The sequence below is a fragment of the Colius striatus genome, chromosome 8 (assembly GCF_028858725.1).
Source record: "Colius striatus isolate bColStr4 chromosome 8, bColStr4.1.hap1, whole genome shotgun sequence".
In the NCBI taxonomy this organism is placed as follows: Eukaryota; Metazoa; Chordata; class Aves; order Coliiformes; family Coliidae; genus Colius; species Colius striatus.
The window spans coordinates 17,529,335-17,543,135 of record NC_084766.1 but is presented as its reverse complement, the minus strand read 5'-3'; the positions used below and the strand labels follow the sequence as shown (position 1 = coordinate 17,543,135).

Sequence of the window (13,801 nt, the reverse complement as noted above, 5' to 3'; positions counted from 1 at the left end):
AACTCTGTAAACACTGTCTAAATCAAATGCTTTTCACAATTTAGCTTCCAGTAAAGTCAGTTTCTAGTTACAATTTAAAGAAGTGTATTTGCATGTGGAGAGGTAAAGTCTCCTCTGATTCAGACCACAAAAACGTATTTCATTGTGGGTTGCTTGAAGAGTGGCTGAATAAATTCTATTAATGTGCATTTTTTATTCATCATGGTAGATTGGAAAATTAGTTTGGATTCTCTTGGCAACACATAATTTGTCTGAATGAGCATACAAAATTTGGAGCAAATTAAGAAAAGTATAGGAAACACATGTGTTGATTTACATTGTTTACTTCCATTTTCATTTTTGCAAAGACTGATTGCCATTTTAATAGTTGTGGAACTGGTCTTTGGATTTAAAGAGGAAAACTAGTGTTCCACACACATTCTTCCATTATAAAGAGAAATGCAAATCCGAGCTATTTGGGAAAGGAGGATAGAAGGGCAGCTATTTTTCCTGCATTAGGTTAAAAACCCACACACTTAAGTTGTTTGTGACTGGAGAGACTTTTTATGGCACAATGACATAGCATGATATTTGTTTTGGTTGAATTTCCTCAAGACAAAGCTGTCAAAGTTGATATGGCCTTGTATTGCTGAGAGAGACCTTTTGATCTCTGTATTTAAAAAACAAAGCACCCTTCCCTTCCCAGTCAATTGAAATGAAGCAATCAGAGTCACAGCTACCTGTTAATATCCAAAGCAGGCTGAAAATGTCATGGGATGGGAGTTGTTCAGATAGAGATTTCAGTCCCACATGTGTGTGGGACTGCTCATGAGTATGCAAACTTTTTTTGTTTGCGGTAATATTACCAATTTCCAGTTGGCAGTTTGATTACACACTTTCACACCTCAGATTCAGCATCAGCGCCATGCAACTTGCTATATAATTTTTTTCTTTTTTTCATTTAGTTTTACTTGTTTTAACTGATCATTAATTTTCAGTCAAGGTAACTGATTGGTTAATTCCACTTTGTTTCCTAGGTGTCCTTTTTCTGATTATGTATGACTCAGTTGTAATCAATGTGAAATGTAGAGAATTCCGTGAATCGGTTTTTATTTTAGCTAGCAAGCAAAGTGTTGGTTTTTCTACCTCAATTCATTGATGACTTGATCTGTGGCCTAATACCACTATCAGCTTTCACCTGACTAATTTACCATCTCTCGTTATTACCATCATCTCTCATGGGAGTAACTCCTAATTTTATCACGTCTGTTCATCTCTCATCTTCCTGAGCAACCTTTTTTGCTAAAGCTCTTCTCCCGTTTCTCTTTACCCTGTCCCAGTGTGCTGCTCTCAGCACCTATATTGTCTCTGGGCTCTCTTAATCCTTGAACTACCTCTCCTTGAGTTCTCTCTCTTAGTCTTTGGGGTTTGTCTTGACATTTCACCCTCTTAATCACCATCTATATCTCTTTGAATTTTCCAGTGTTTTCAATATCCTCTTCTTCATTTGCTTTTAATCCTTATGAAATTCCTGTTTCTTCTCAGATAATTCTGCTCATTTATCTACTTTTATTTCTCTTTTCCTGTTTCTTTGCACTGAAGGAAATGAAGCTCTCCCCTAATGATAGCACTGCTGCAGTTTATCTCTTCTGTTGGCTTTTCATCATACCAAATAAATGTGTGGTGGTAGGACTGATCTTCCTTCTCTGATCCCATCATCGTTCCTTTTTCCCTTTCTCATCCTTCAAGCATCTTTACATGTGGTCTTTCTCTAAGATTATCGGGATTTCCAGTCATCCTTGTCACCTGCTGCCACCTACTTTGTCTCCTCTTTCTCCTCTTACATTTTCATGTCAATATTTGCTATGTATGTATGTATGTGGTAGATTACCCAGTTTCAGTCGCTGCATCTCCAAAAATTTGTGTTTCTGAGCTTCTGCTGCATGTATACAAGTTTCTTTTATAAAAGGATGTTGGGCTGCAGGCAAAGGCTTGGGCACCTCTTGAACCTCTGTCTCACATGCTCCCACTCAAGGAGGTTGCCTTTGACCTGCGGGAGCAGCAGGGACAGTGTCAGTCTCAGGGGTCAAGATGTCAGTGGCCAATGCACCAGATGGTAACAGTATTTTACAACTTGATCTGTTTTCCAGGCAGAAACAGCAAAATAGATGTTTGCCTCAGCACCACAGATTAAAAATAGCTGAAAGGTAGTGCCCTCTCAGGCTATTTGCAACTTACGAAGCCTGATTGCTCTCCAAAAACAGTTGTTGGGCTGTATTACAGTAACAAAGGATATGGAATGAGAGATAAAAAGTTTCTGATGCCTTGTGTCTACTTGTAAAGCAAATGAACAGAAAATGTCCTTAGCAGTATTGCATTAAACTAAATCATGCATTTTTTCAGATTCTGTCTTTGTCTTTCTTAAAAGTGCACAGTGCATTTAGGAATTAAAACTGTATCTCAGGTCCTCTTTACAAACCTACTGAACTCCTCCAGTCCAAGTCATCTTGGCTCACTGTCTGTACAAGTCTCCTCTGCTTGATATTCTGCAACGTCTTTTAGTCTTAGAGGTAGCTGTATAAAAATCTTTGAAGCTCAACAAATCTTCATCTACACAAGACATCTTCTACTGTTCAGCCAGTCCCGTAGGCATTCAAGAATTCATGCTAAGGTTTGCTCAAAACTGTTGGTTTTGAGACTAGATTGGGAAAAAAACTCGAAGATGAGCGCAGGAATTGTCTCCTGCCCAAGAAATGTTTAGTCATGTCAATCAGAGCAGAAATTTCCTACAAAGGAAGAGTTGAACAAGTCTTACGATTCTATGGAAAGGGAGAGAGGAACTTCCTTTTGCCACAGGACTCCTAATTTTCAAGGAATACAAGAGATAAAAAGCTCCAGTAGAAAATGGTTCATTTGCAAAAAAAAAAAAAAAAACCCCAAAAAACAACAAAACATGAAGGCACAGAAGAGACAATTTCTCCTGCAACGGTGATGCCCACCGCCTTGGGTGGTGAAGAAGATGTTCAGGAATGGGAAGAGGATATGGCCAAATCTCATTCCCTCTCGTGTCTTCTCTTTTGAATGCAGGAACCTGAACCAACATTTACCAAATATGGTCCCTTATACATAGTTTTGCCTTTTATGTGTCCCTGAAAAAATGCACTTGATGCTGAGTTGAAGTCCAGTGGAATATAGAAAATGCTAAAATCAGAGCAGAAAAAAACAATGTAGTGTTTTTCATAACTAGAAGATGATACTGCTGAAGTTTATCCCTACTTCTTGCCTTTTTCCTTAGTATTGCATAACTTTGAGGACTTGTTTGATGAGATATCCTTGTTTCATGTCAAACCTAATAAATCTGGTTTGAGTACGTATGACAAAAGATGCATTATTTATCCATTGTTTATTACCACGAGGAGAGTTGTGTTAAGGCTGGATGTTCTGCTGTCACGATCTTAACTTTCATGTTGTAAAAGGAAACCAAACTGATCAACTCTGTGCTCTGGGTCATGGCCAGAGATGTGGCACTGCTACTTCTTCCCATGTAAGAAAACAGCCTTCAGAAATCTCCTGAATAATGATAGCTGTAATGTCATATTGACAGATCAATGCAGAAGTCTTTAGTTCATGGTGAAAATTCAGCCTGTGTTTCAGGACTGGCAGTTTCACCTAAGGAGTTGTCAGAGCTCTGGTCACCGTTGCAAAAATCACAGTTTGGAGATTGCCTTTTGCTCTAAACTGAATATTTTGAGTTTCTCTCTTCCACAATTTCTGTTTTTATAACCTTATTTCCATTGCCTATCTTGCCTTGTCCTCAGCAGCTCATACTGAGATAATGGCTTCCAGCTCAATTTGCAAATGTCTTGTATGACTTTGGGACACTGAAATTGGAGGAGATTTTGAGAAAAGGGAAGAGAAGAATTGTTCCAGCTCTGTCCCTATACATGTTATATGGTCCTTCCCCACTGGCTGTCTGCACAGCATGGTGAAATTCAGAGTCATGAAGCAGTAGTATCAAACCCCCCAAAAACCTACTAGGAAATAAAAGTAATCATTTAACCAAAGAATCATTCAATTTAGGAACATTTATTGCATCTTTACATTTCAGAAATAGTAGAGGGCTGTTGTAGGACTGCTGTTTTATTCATTTCATTCTGTACCCAGTGGAGATGGTGTAGGCTGCACTTGCTTTTGCTTCAATAAAGTGATTGTTGAATTTATCTCTTTGACTGCTCCCGTACATCCTGTTATAGTCCTTTCACACAGAGAAATCAGTGTGACTGAATCCTCAGAAATTCATATTGTATCTTGATTTTAGGAGTCATGCCACCATATTCTTTTTAGTCTAAGGAAAAGGCAATACTTAGCATATCAGTTGCACCTTGTTTGATTTGTAGCTTGGTTTGTTACCAAATATTCACTTCCTGTCTTGTGGGGATAGAAACAAAATCTCAACTGAGGACAGATAAACTCACCCTTTGAAGTGATTTGTATTATTCCATATGCTGGACTTGAGTCTTCATATGTGATTAGTCCCTTTAGGTGCATTAAGACTGTTGCTGATCAAGGGATGCTTTTGTGAGTGTCAGAAGCAACCTAAAAGCTGCAGAAGACACCGTAATTGGAGAGGACAGCCAGACTGTCCAAAATATGCCCAGAAGCATGTTGTTTTCTCATCTCTGTCACAGTCCATTAAAAAACCACAGTGCCTCAATGCAGTACAAATGAAATGTTTACCCCAAGGCTTTACCAAGGAGATGATCTCTTATAACTATTACAAAACAGTTCAAACTTTAAAATATATATTTGAATACCTAGTTGGAATTGAAAGGAATAACAGAATTACAGAATGGCAGGAGTTGGAAGGGACGTCTAGAGATCATCTAATCCAACTCCCCTGCTCAAGCAGGTCGACCTGGGTCACTCAGGAACACATTCAAGTGGTTTTTGAAAACCTCCACAGAAAGAGACTCCACACTCTCCCTGGGCAGTCTGTTTCAGCGCTCTGTCATCCATACAGTAAAAAAGTTTTTCCTTAAGTGGAACTTTTTGCATTCCAGGAAGAGTTAGTTTGTAATCCATTAGTGAGAAAAAGAGATTTGCAATCCCAGGTTGTAGTAGAGCCTTCCACAGGTTTCCAGCTCAAGGCGAAAACCATTGAGGATGGTGGAGGTGTGATAATAATGTACTGGTTCCTGCCGAGATACCCCATCATGGGTCAGTCTACGCTTCCTTGTCCCTCAGTGTATGGTGGTAGGTGGACATGGGATGAGGTGGTCAGCAGCATTGTCATCTGTTTATTCTTCCTCATCTGCTTTTCCAACCCCATACTCCGTAATGATGTTGAAGTAAAAGATCTATGTTTACCCTCACTTTCCATCAATGATGCATATTTCTCATATTTTAATTTACCACTTGCTTAGCTTTGATTAAGCTTCTGTTTGGAGGTGTATTGAGACATCTTGAGTATCAAAAAACCAGACCTACCCACTGTGTTTTGATTCACAGTCTAAATGAGGAGAGGATCACAGTATGTTGATTCTATTCTTTGGCTGTTTCAGGGAGCAGCGTTTTATAGATAGTTCATAGGAATGAGACACATAAAATCAGCAAAAAAAAGTTTTATGATTCTTAAGGGATTCAATACAGAAGACTAATATTAATGTACTCGGTTTTTCAGAGTTTTTCAATAAATAAGCAAATTCTGTTAGCATTGGTGTTGCCATTTCAGAGTTGAAAAAATGTTTAAGGCAGAAAGTTCAGAACAGGAGCAAAAGTATTTTGAAAGCTGTTTATGTTTGGAATTTTCCTAGTGATTCCATGAATATTTTTTTCAACCATCAGCAAAATAGCATATTTAGATGCCTGAGTATTTTTTTTTCAAATCCACTATGGAGGAGACGGATTTATATATTGAGCAAACTCACATTACCCACACTGGTTTATGTGGTGCAATCCTGGCTGCTGGGAGTGAAAATCCTCATTTCAAAGCCACCTTTGTGTTTCTGCTCCCCTGATGTGACCTTCGTCAGGATTTTGGCCTCTCAACACCACAGCTGACATGGGTTACATCGTACTCGAAACGCACAGTCTATTTTCCACCTTTTCCCAAATGTTCTCATTATAAACACAGCAGTCAAAGGCATTCAGCTAGAAGAAAATTGAGGTTTTCTGAAGTTTAACCATTGGATTGTTTTCCTGCATCAAAATGTCTCCTTGCAACTTGTGTCAACTCTTTGTCAGGCTTTAAAAACTTCTCATTTTTTTATGATAGGTCAGGAACAGAAACTCCAATTGAAATTGGTAACTGACAAAGTAAGATGGGCAGATGAAAGCCTTCACCCAAACATGGGTATCTGAAGTTGCAAAGCTCATGTTTTCTCTGTGTGGTGGGTGAGGCCTCCCCTGGTGTGCTGTGGAGAACTTCATCGTGATGTGGCACACAAGGGACTCTCAAAGCAGGGCAAGGCATCTTACTGTTGTGGTTGGCACAGATGATGGTGACACAAGGCCAAGTCCTGCACAGAGACCAGATGTGCATGCATCTGGCCAGCCTTGGAGGGGTGTTCATCTGAGGTGCTCTGCTTTGGCTGTTCCCAGCAAAGTTTTGACTCTTTGAGTGTAGTGTTGGGAAATGAGAAAGATTATTTTTCCTCCTGTTAATGGTATATTGTGAGTTTGAACTGCAAGTTGTTTCTCTGCACAATAGAGGATTGTGATAGAAACCTTTCTGGGAAGGATGAGATGCAGGAATTCAGATTCATTAGATTAAAAAAAAAACCAAAAAAACAACTATTAGTTCAGCACCTTAGTTTTGAATTAATCACAAAAGCCATTTGAAAAAAATTCCTGGTTCTCCTGAGCTTGAGAACTCGTAACACTGTAAAAGACACCAGGAGCTGGCAGTTTGCTGAGGCAAGGATCTGAGAATTAACAAGTTGATGTTATGTGGAATTTGCAATGAAGAAAAAAAAGGAGTTACATAGATAAATAATTTTAGGGGTCAGATGTGCTGATCTGAGGCACTGGATTGATCTGCTGACACTGTTCTGGCTTACAGCAGTTGAGAAATGCTCCAGAGACTTCGAAATACTAAATGGACTGACTCTAATTTCATTTTATTTTAATTCTCCCTTCTCCTGATAGGTTTGCATTGATGCTGAAAAAGTCAATTTAAGGGAAATTTGAGTTTATATAATACATTTATGACTTCCTCTTACTGACACATATATTTGGTTTGTTCCCTATGAAAACTTTTTGATTAAGGACCTGTTCTTTTTTTTCCCTGAGAAAGCTAATTAGAGCTTTCTCTTTGGGGTTTGGGTTTTTTTGATGTTTTTTTGACACATTCTTTCCATAAATATAATGCTTGACTTTGGCTTCAGGGGTGAGCTCCACTGGGAACACTTGTAATATTTAGTTTAGTTTAAAAAGTATTTAAATAGTTATAGGAGTTAAACCATGTATAGAATGGATACTGAAATCAAAGCCATAAATATTAATGGGAGAATTAAAACCTTCTTTTTAAAGAAACCTTCAATCTTTAATTTAAGATATGTTGCATGTACCAAAAAAACAAGAAAAAACAAGACACTTTTTAAAATCACTTTATTTCATCATTTTTTTTCTTAGGAGAAAGTTTCTTGTTGGAGTGCTTCCAAACCAAGGAGCTTTTTTTCTCAGATGCATTTACATGAGCCTTCACCTATTTATTTTTATGTTGGATTCTATTATTAGTCTGTAAGTGGCACCAAAGAAGTTGACTGTAAAGATAAATAAATAAATTCAGATCAATAAAATACTCTTGAAAGAAAACATCTCAAGCTTATCCAAATTCTAGGATTCTGATTAATTCCTCTGTTTTAGCTCAAATCGATACTTGCTGTTGTTTATACATACTTTGGGACTGAAAGATCTGGTGGTACTTTCTGAGGATTTGTGTTTCAGTGTGGCTTCAAACCGCACCCAAGACAAAGTATGAGGCATATTTGGGAAGGTTTTGTTACAGGAAGGTGCTGGGACACAGCAGACTTGATGCCTGCTGCTCTCTGTGGGGGCTTGATTAAAAAAATCCAGCAGCCATTTGTCCTGTAGAAGATGTAAATAAAGTTGGGTGGAAATTCATCAGCCTCTGCTTGCTATTGGACTGATGTTTGCTCAGTTTGCAGGGGACAGAGCATCTCTGGATGAAATGGCAGGGTTACAGTAGGCTATATGCAAATGTAGAATCTTTGTTTAGAAAATATTGGCTTCTATTTTTCGTGATATATAAATGCATATTGATTTTGTTGAGGTAATACAAAGGATGAAATTATCCTATTAACTTTAGATGGAAGCGTTGATAAGCTGTGACATATTTAGTAGGGAATACTCTACAAAATAAGACAAAAAAAAAAACCCAACAAATTAAACTACTATACGGATAGGAGAAGAGCAAGAAGTATTTATTGAATGAAGCCCCTGCTAGAAAAGCTGGAAGAATACCAAAATCAACAACAAAAAAGAACTATTTTTACAACAGACATATTATTGCAGTTTAGTTCATGTATCACATTCACTGTTGAAAATTCCTCTGTCTGGTTTACTTATTATAAATGGATTTAGGCTGTGAAGATAATTCATCTGGGCAAAAGCTGGCACTAGCACAGTGAGAAGAAAAATAGGCAAGGCATAAATGGTTCCATTTTAATTATTATATTCCTTGACACAGGACAATTTTTAAATCACAGCCAGTGTCAGACTGGGATAAAGCTGGCCCAGGGTTAAGTTTCCACAAATGTTATCTTGCAAAACTGCCAGACTCTCTGCTGAATAACAGTCTCTGATTCTGTCTGTTCATCTTTTTTTTTTCTCCCTTACAGACGCACTATGAAAGCGGAGAGTACATTATACGGCAAGGTGCTCGAGGGGACACTTTCTTTATAATCAGCAAAGGAAAGGTACGTTGACACCCTTTGAAGGCCAATGGGATGATGGCAACAATGGTGATGATGCGCACTCAAAATTCAGCACCAGACAGTACTTTCTCTCTCCCCTCCCTGAGGCACAAATGTTGCAAAACTTGACATTTAATTAAACTTCTTGGCATTGTATCAGCAGGGAAGAGTGGAAGAGTGAAGGGGAAAGAATTAGATCTCATGCTGTTTTACACGTGTGCTTACAGTGAACACTTTGGAGTTGAAAACTGTTGTTGAGACTTTGAGTAAATTACCAAAAGGCTGTTTATTTTTTAACATTATACCCTACAATACTTGATGTTTTGTTTGCTAAGTATCCATCTTCCATACCCATGGCTATCACTTCTCACTTTTTCCAAATTGAACAATAGGAAGCCAGAGAAGTCTGAACTCTCTTCTTGGGGAAAAAACAAAGGTCTAAGTTTCTGTTCCACTCCTCCCAGGGAAAATATACTTTATGACCTCTTTTTCCCATAAAGTCCTGATGGGATTGTATAGAACAATTTGTTTTCCTTTTTTTCAACTTTTGAAAAACTTTTTAGTATTTATCCTAAAGCTATCACATTTGAGGAACATTTGTCTTCTATCCATGTCACAGGATGGATATATCCAAGGGAATACACAGTGATTTCCCAATGCAGATGAGATGTGTTACATTGAAAGTAAACACACATGGATAAATATGCTTTAAAGTAGGCCAACCCCAGCCTCCTAGTTCATGGATCTGAGGTTTGAGGCACATATCAACTTCGACTTTGCTTAATTAAGGGTAGCAAAATCCTCATGGCATCTGTAGAGGAAGAATGTGGGTGTTGTACACGCCATTGGGTTGTCTCCTTAGGCAGCTATCGGCTCTTGGGTACTAAATCTAGATTTTCACTGTCATCTTCCATACTGTCTCTGGGGCCTAATCTTTACTGGAAGGAAAAAAATCCCTCTTTTACAGATGAATAAGATAGCCATGGAGAAGTTTTTGAAATGAAGGTAACCATGGACTGCAGAAATCCAAGTCTGACAATATTCACTCTTTGCTTCTCTCCACTCAGAAGTAATATTTTATCTTCTCCCAGAATGAGGACAACCATGGCACAGACTTCTAATCCTTTTTTTTTTATTGTTGTTCTTTTGCCCTTTTTTAAAGGGCAAAAACAATGAGAAGGTGTGCCTCCCTCTCCCAATGAGTATTTTAAGGCCTCCTTGCCGTGTTGACAAGCCTTTTCGCAATGATACTTTGGTCAGGTGGATCCCATCTCTTCCTAGCAGTCCTTGATCTCCAAAGAGAGTCCCTTGGTTGTAAAAACTGAATCATAGAATTATAGAATCATGGAATCATTATGGTTGGAATTAATAAACCTCTTGGTGAAAAAGTTCTTCCTAATGTCCAACCTAAACTTCCCCTGATGCAGGTTAAATCTGTTTCCTCGTGTTCTATCATTCGTTGCTATAGAGAAGAGATTGACCCCCAATTGGAATTGGAGAGTGTTGAGTTTTAGTGCCCCTGTTGGGACATAAGTGCTATACAGAGGATGTAATAACTATCCCATTCAAAGTATACAGCCCAGGATAGGAGGAATAAAACCTCAGCAGTGAAATATGGAATAAATAGCAATGAAATATAGAATTAATAAATCAATGTATGCTGTCTGGGATTTTCTGAAGAATGGGCACATAATGGCCCATGTTCATGCTAAAACCTGACCCAGGCAGCTTAATAAGCCTTAGAAAAAAGCTGACTGCACCTCATGCACCTGGACCTCACATGTACTTTCTGTATTCAACATCACAGCATGGGTACTACCAGTGAGAGCTGCTTACAAAACCTTTGCCTTCCTTTTTATGTCGGAGTGCCTGTAGTGAGAGTCAAGTGAATAAAGAAGATTTTTTTTTTTTACATTTCTGAGCCCAGCACTTCTCTCAGAAATGCTTAGAAATACTTCTACTCTATTTTCTTTCAGGAACAAAATACTTTCCCCTTTTTCTCCTTCAACTCCACCCACTTCACTTGATCCCACTCCGGAGCTTGTTTAGTTTATTTTAGTGAATTTCCTCAAATCAAGTGGATAAAAATAAAATGTGTGCCAAACACCCTGCGTGCGGAAATCTTGTTGAAAAATGTGTCAGATGAAAACAGCTCAGTCCCTTCTGCTTGCCAGTGCTGTTGCTCTGTCCCTGTTCTATATCTTGCCAGCATGTGACATGCTGTGCAGTTGTGTACCATTTTTACTCTAAAAGTCATGGCACAGCACCAATTTAATGCTGGATTGTCTGGACTCTTCATTGGTGCCATGCTACTCAGACAACTCATTGCTTTGAACCACATAGAAATTGCATTCCCATAATCGCCTAGCACTCATAACTTAGGACCAACAAAGGTCACAGAGACAGAGCTTAAATCTGCATTAAAATTCCCTTTGTTTGGCCAAGTTATTTTTTCATCCAGCTGCAATTGTTCCTGGTTCATCCCTTATGCATTCATCTCATCTGATCTTTGGTGAGTCACTGCAGATGTTAAATGTAGTATGATGTAGTCTGACTGCTCATTAATGACTCAAACCCACTGGTTTTAGCATCCACAGAAGAGATGAGAGAAGGTATGGGCCACTAAAAATTTAAAATTAAACTCAAATATCTCTAAATGCAAAAGGATGTGTCTGACATCCCAGATTTTGAGATTTGATTTGTAAGAAGCAAATGATATATTCTCCCCTGTATGTGAGGAACCTCAAGACTTGTTCATCCCAATTAAATTTTGGACAACTCAGACTTTGAAAATGTCTCTCCCTCACCACTGACCATAGAGAGAGAGACTGCACAACTAGGTTTATAGATTAAAAACTCAGAGAGATGTGATCACCACTGGCAGAGGATTGTATTTCATCTGCCTTCTCATACTGTAAGAGGAACGATTAACCCTTGGTAACAGCTGAAAAGGAAGAAATATTTCTCATAGGTGTCCATTACATCAAGAATATTCATCTTTCATGGAACCCTTTACATATTTGGTATGTTACATCATCCTCAACATCCAGCAGGATGTCAGGGTCTGGGATTTATATCTCATACTGGCACAGGAAACCAGAGCCAAGGGTGTTCAAATGACCAATTACTGTTTCTCTTATGAAATTATTTCAGAAAATAAAAAGGACCCCCCCCCCCCAGGCAGTAGGAAATGATGACTGACAGATGTGAAGTCATTTTCTTCTTATTGCAGTGCAAAGTTCTTTAATTTAGGCTTACACTAGATTAATACTACCCATGGTTTTACAGTGGGTAAAAAAATCTGCTTTCCATCAGCAGTAATTTATTTTCTCTTTCACTATCTTTCATCCTTTAATGTTCTAAACGGTTTCATTTCAATTGTGTCTAAATGTAGATTATTTTTGTTATTATTTTCCCTTAATTAAACTTAGAAATGCAAGAAATCATGTGAAGAGAAGCTAACAGAAGCCTATGCCGTGTGCCTGTCTGATACACAGGAAATATTTGGAACCTATTTCTGCTGCTGACTCCATACAGGCAATGACTAGTGCAGTCAACTCCATGTTTAGAGTTAATACCTTCAAAAACCCAAAAGTATTGCATTTTGGCAAGAGTAGTAGGTACCTTAGTGGAAAATAACCGCTCATTTTCTTGGATGGATCTTTGATTGGTGTTGCTGAGGGAAGAGTGGAGGACTCTGGACAGTTACATGGTTCCCAGAGAAGATACAGAGCTTTTCATGAGAGATCTGGAAGATGAAAAATCCCGCTCTGAACAACTAGGTTCTATTTGTTAATTAAAATTTTTTTAGATGCTGGATTTTTTTGGCTTTTCAACAGGTGAATGTTACTCGTGAAGACTCCCCCAGTGAAGATCCAGTCTTTCTCCGTACTCTGGGAAAAGGAGATTGGTTTGGAGAAAAAGCCCTTCAAGGGTAAGTGCACTTTATGATGTAGCTCTTATGTTAAGGTGATTTTTCAAGGACTTTTGCAGCTTTCAGAGAACTCTTTCAATTTGGAAAGAGATCTGGAATGAGTTTATGCTTTTGGAGTCAGGCAATGTCACTTGCAAGGAGGCTGCACCTTAATGGGAAAATAACTTTTGTTCTGCTGTTGAGTGGCCAAATAGAGATCTTCCTGTGTTTGTAGACATCAGCAAATACTTTATCTTTCCACTATCTTCTCTGACTGTGCATTTGAAGGTAATTTTTTTTTTACAGTTTTGCAGCTCTGGTTGCTTATACATTTTTCATGTTTAGTAAGAGCATAATCGTGATCTTCTTGGTGGAGTAGACAGCTGAAGGCAGGGTGGTGGTGGTGGTTTTTAAATTGTTGTATGGTGTCTATATGAAGGTGGAAATTGTATGCAAGTGATCTATTTTATATAAACATTTTCCTTTGGGTGTGAACTAAAAGAAGACAAGTTGTAAATCTATACTCAACAGATTATTATTATAGAGATATACTTTATTGCTATACAAAAGAATAAGAATAGGAATAGTAAAATGTAATTTAGGTAGGAATTTAGGGCACCCATTCATCGTAATGGACAAACACTTATCCCATCTTGTGTACTTACCTGGGCATAAGAGCTATCGGACTTCTCTTTGATGCTGTGATAAAGTGTTCAGTCTCTCCTAAGCCCAAAAAGAAGGCAGCAGAACATTTGAAGGACAAATTTCATGTTACTTCTTGGTAGCCAAGGAGATGTATCCAGCACAAAACTCAAGTCTTGCCCCTGCAAATCTATACCTTGAATTATAAAACAAAATGGTTATTAAATAAGTGTCTTGATTTTGGTTTCTTTTTTCATACTAAAATGGAGATGAACTGTAACCTTAAATTTGTCCCACAACTATGTAAAGTAGAAATATTTTTTTCTTTATT

General features: G+C 38.2%; 1 protein-coding gene across 2 annotated transcripts in view; it reads left to right on the top strand.

The window, feature by feature from the left end:
• The window catches only part of PRKG1 (protein kinase cGMP-dependent 1), a 523,150-nt gene that overhangs the window by 385,970 nt on the left and 123,379 nt on the right, over positions 1-13,801 (top strand). For both annotated transcript variants that reach the window (XM_062001370.1, XM_062001369.1), the window contains exons 6-7: positions 8,841-8,918; positions 12,755-12,849. In XM_062001370.1, coding sequence (XP_061857354.1) covers positions 8,841-8,918; positions 12,755-12,849 — 173 coding nt within the window. The remainder of the gene's footprint in view (positions 1-8,840; positions 8,919-12,754; positions 12,850-13,801) is intronic.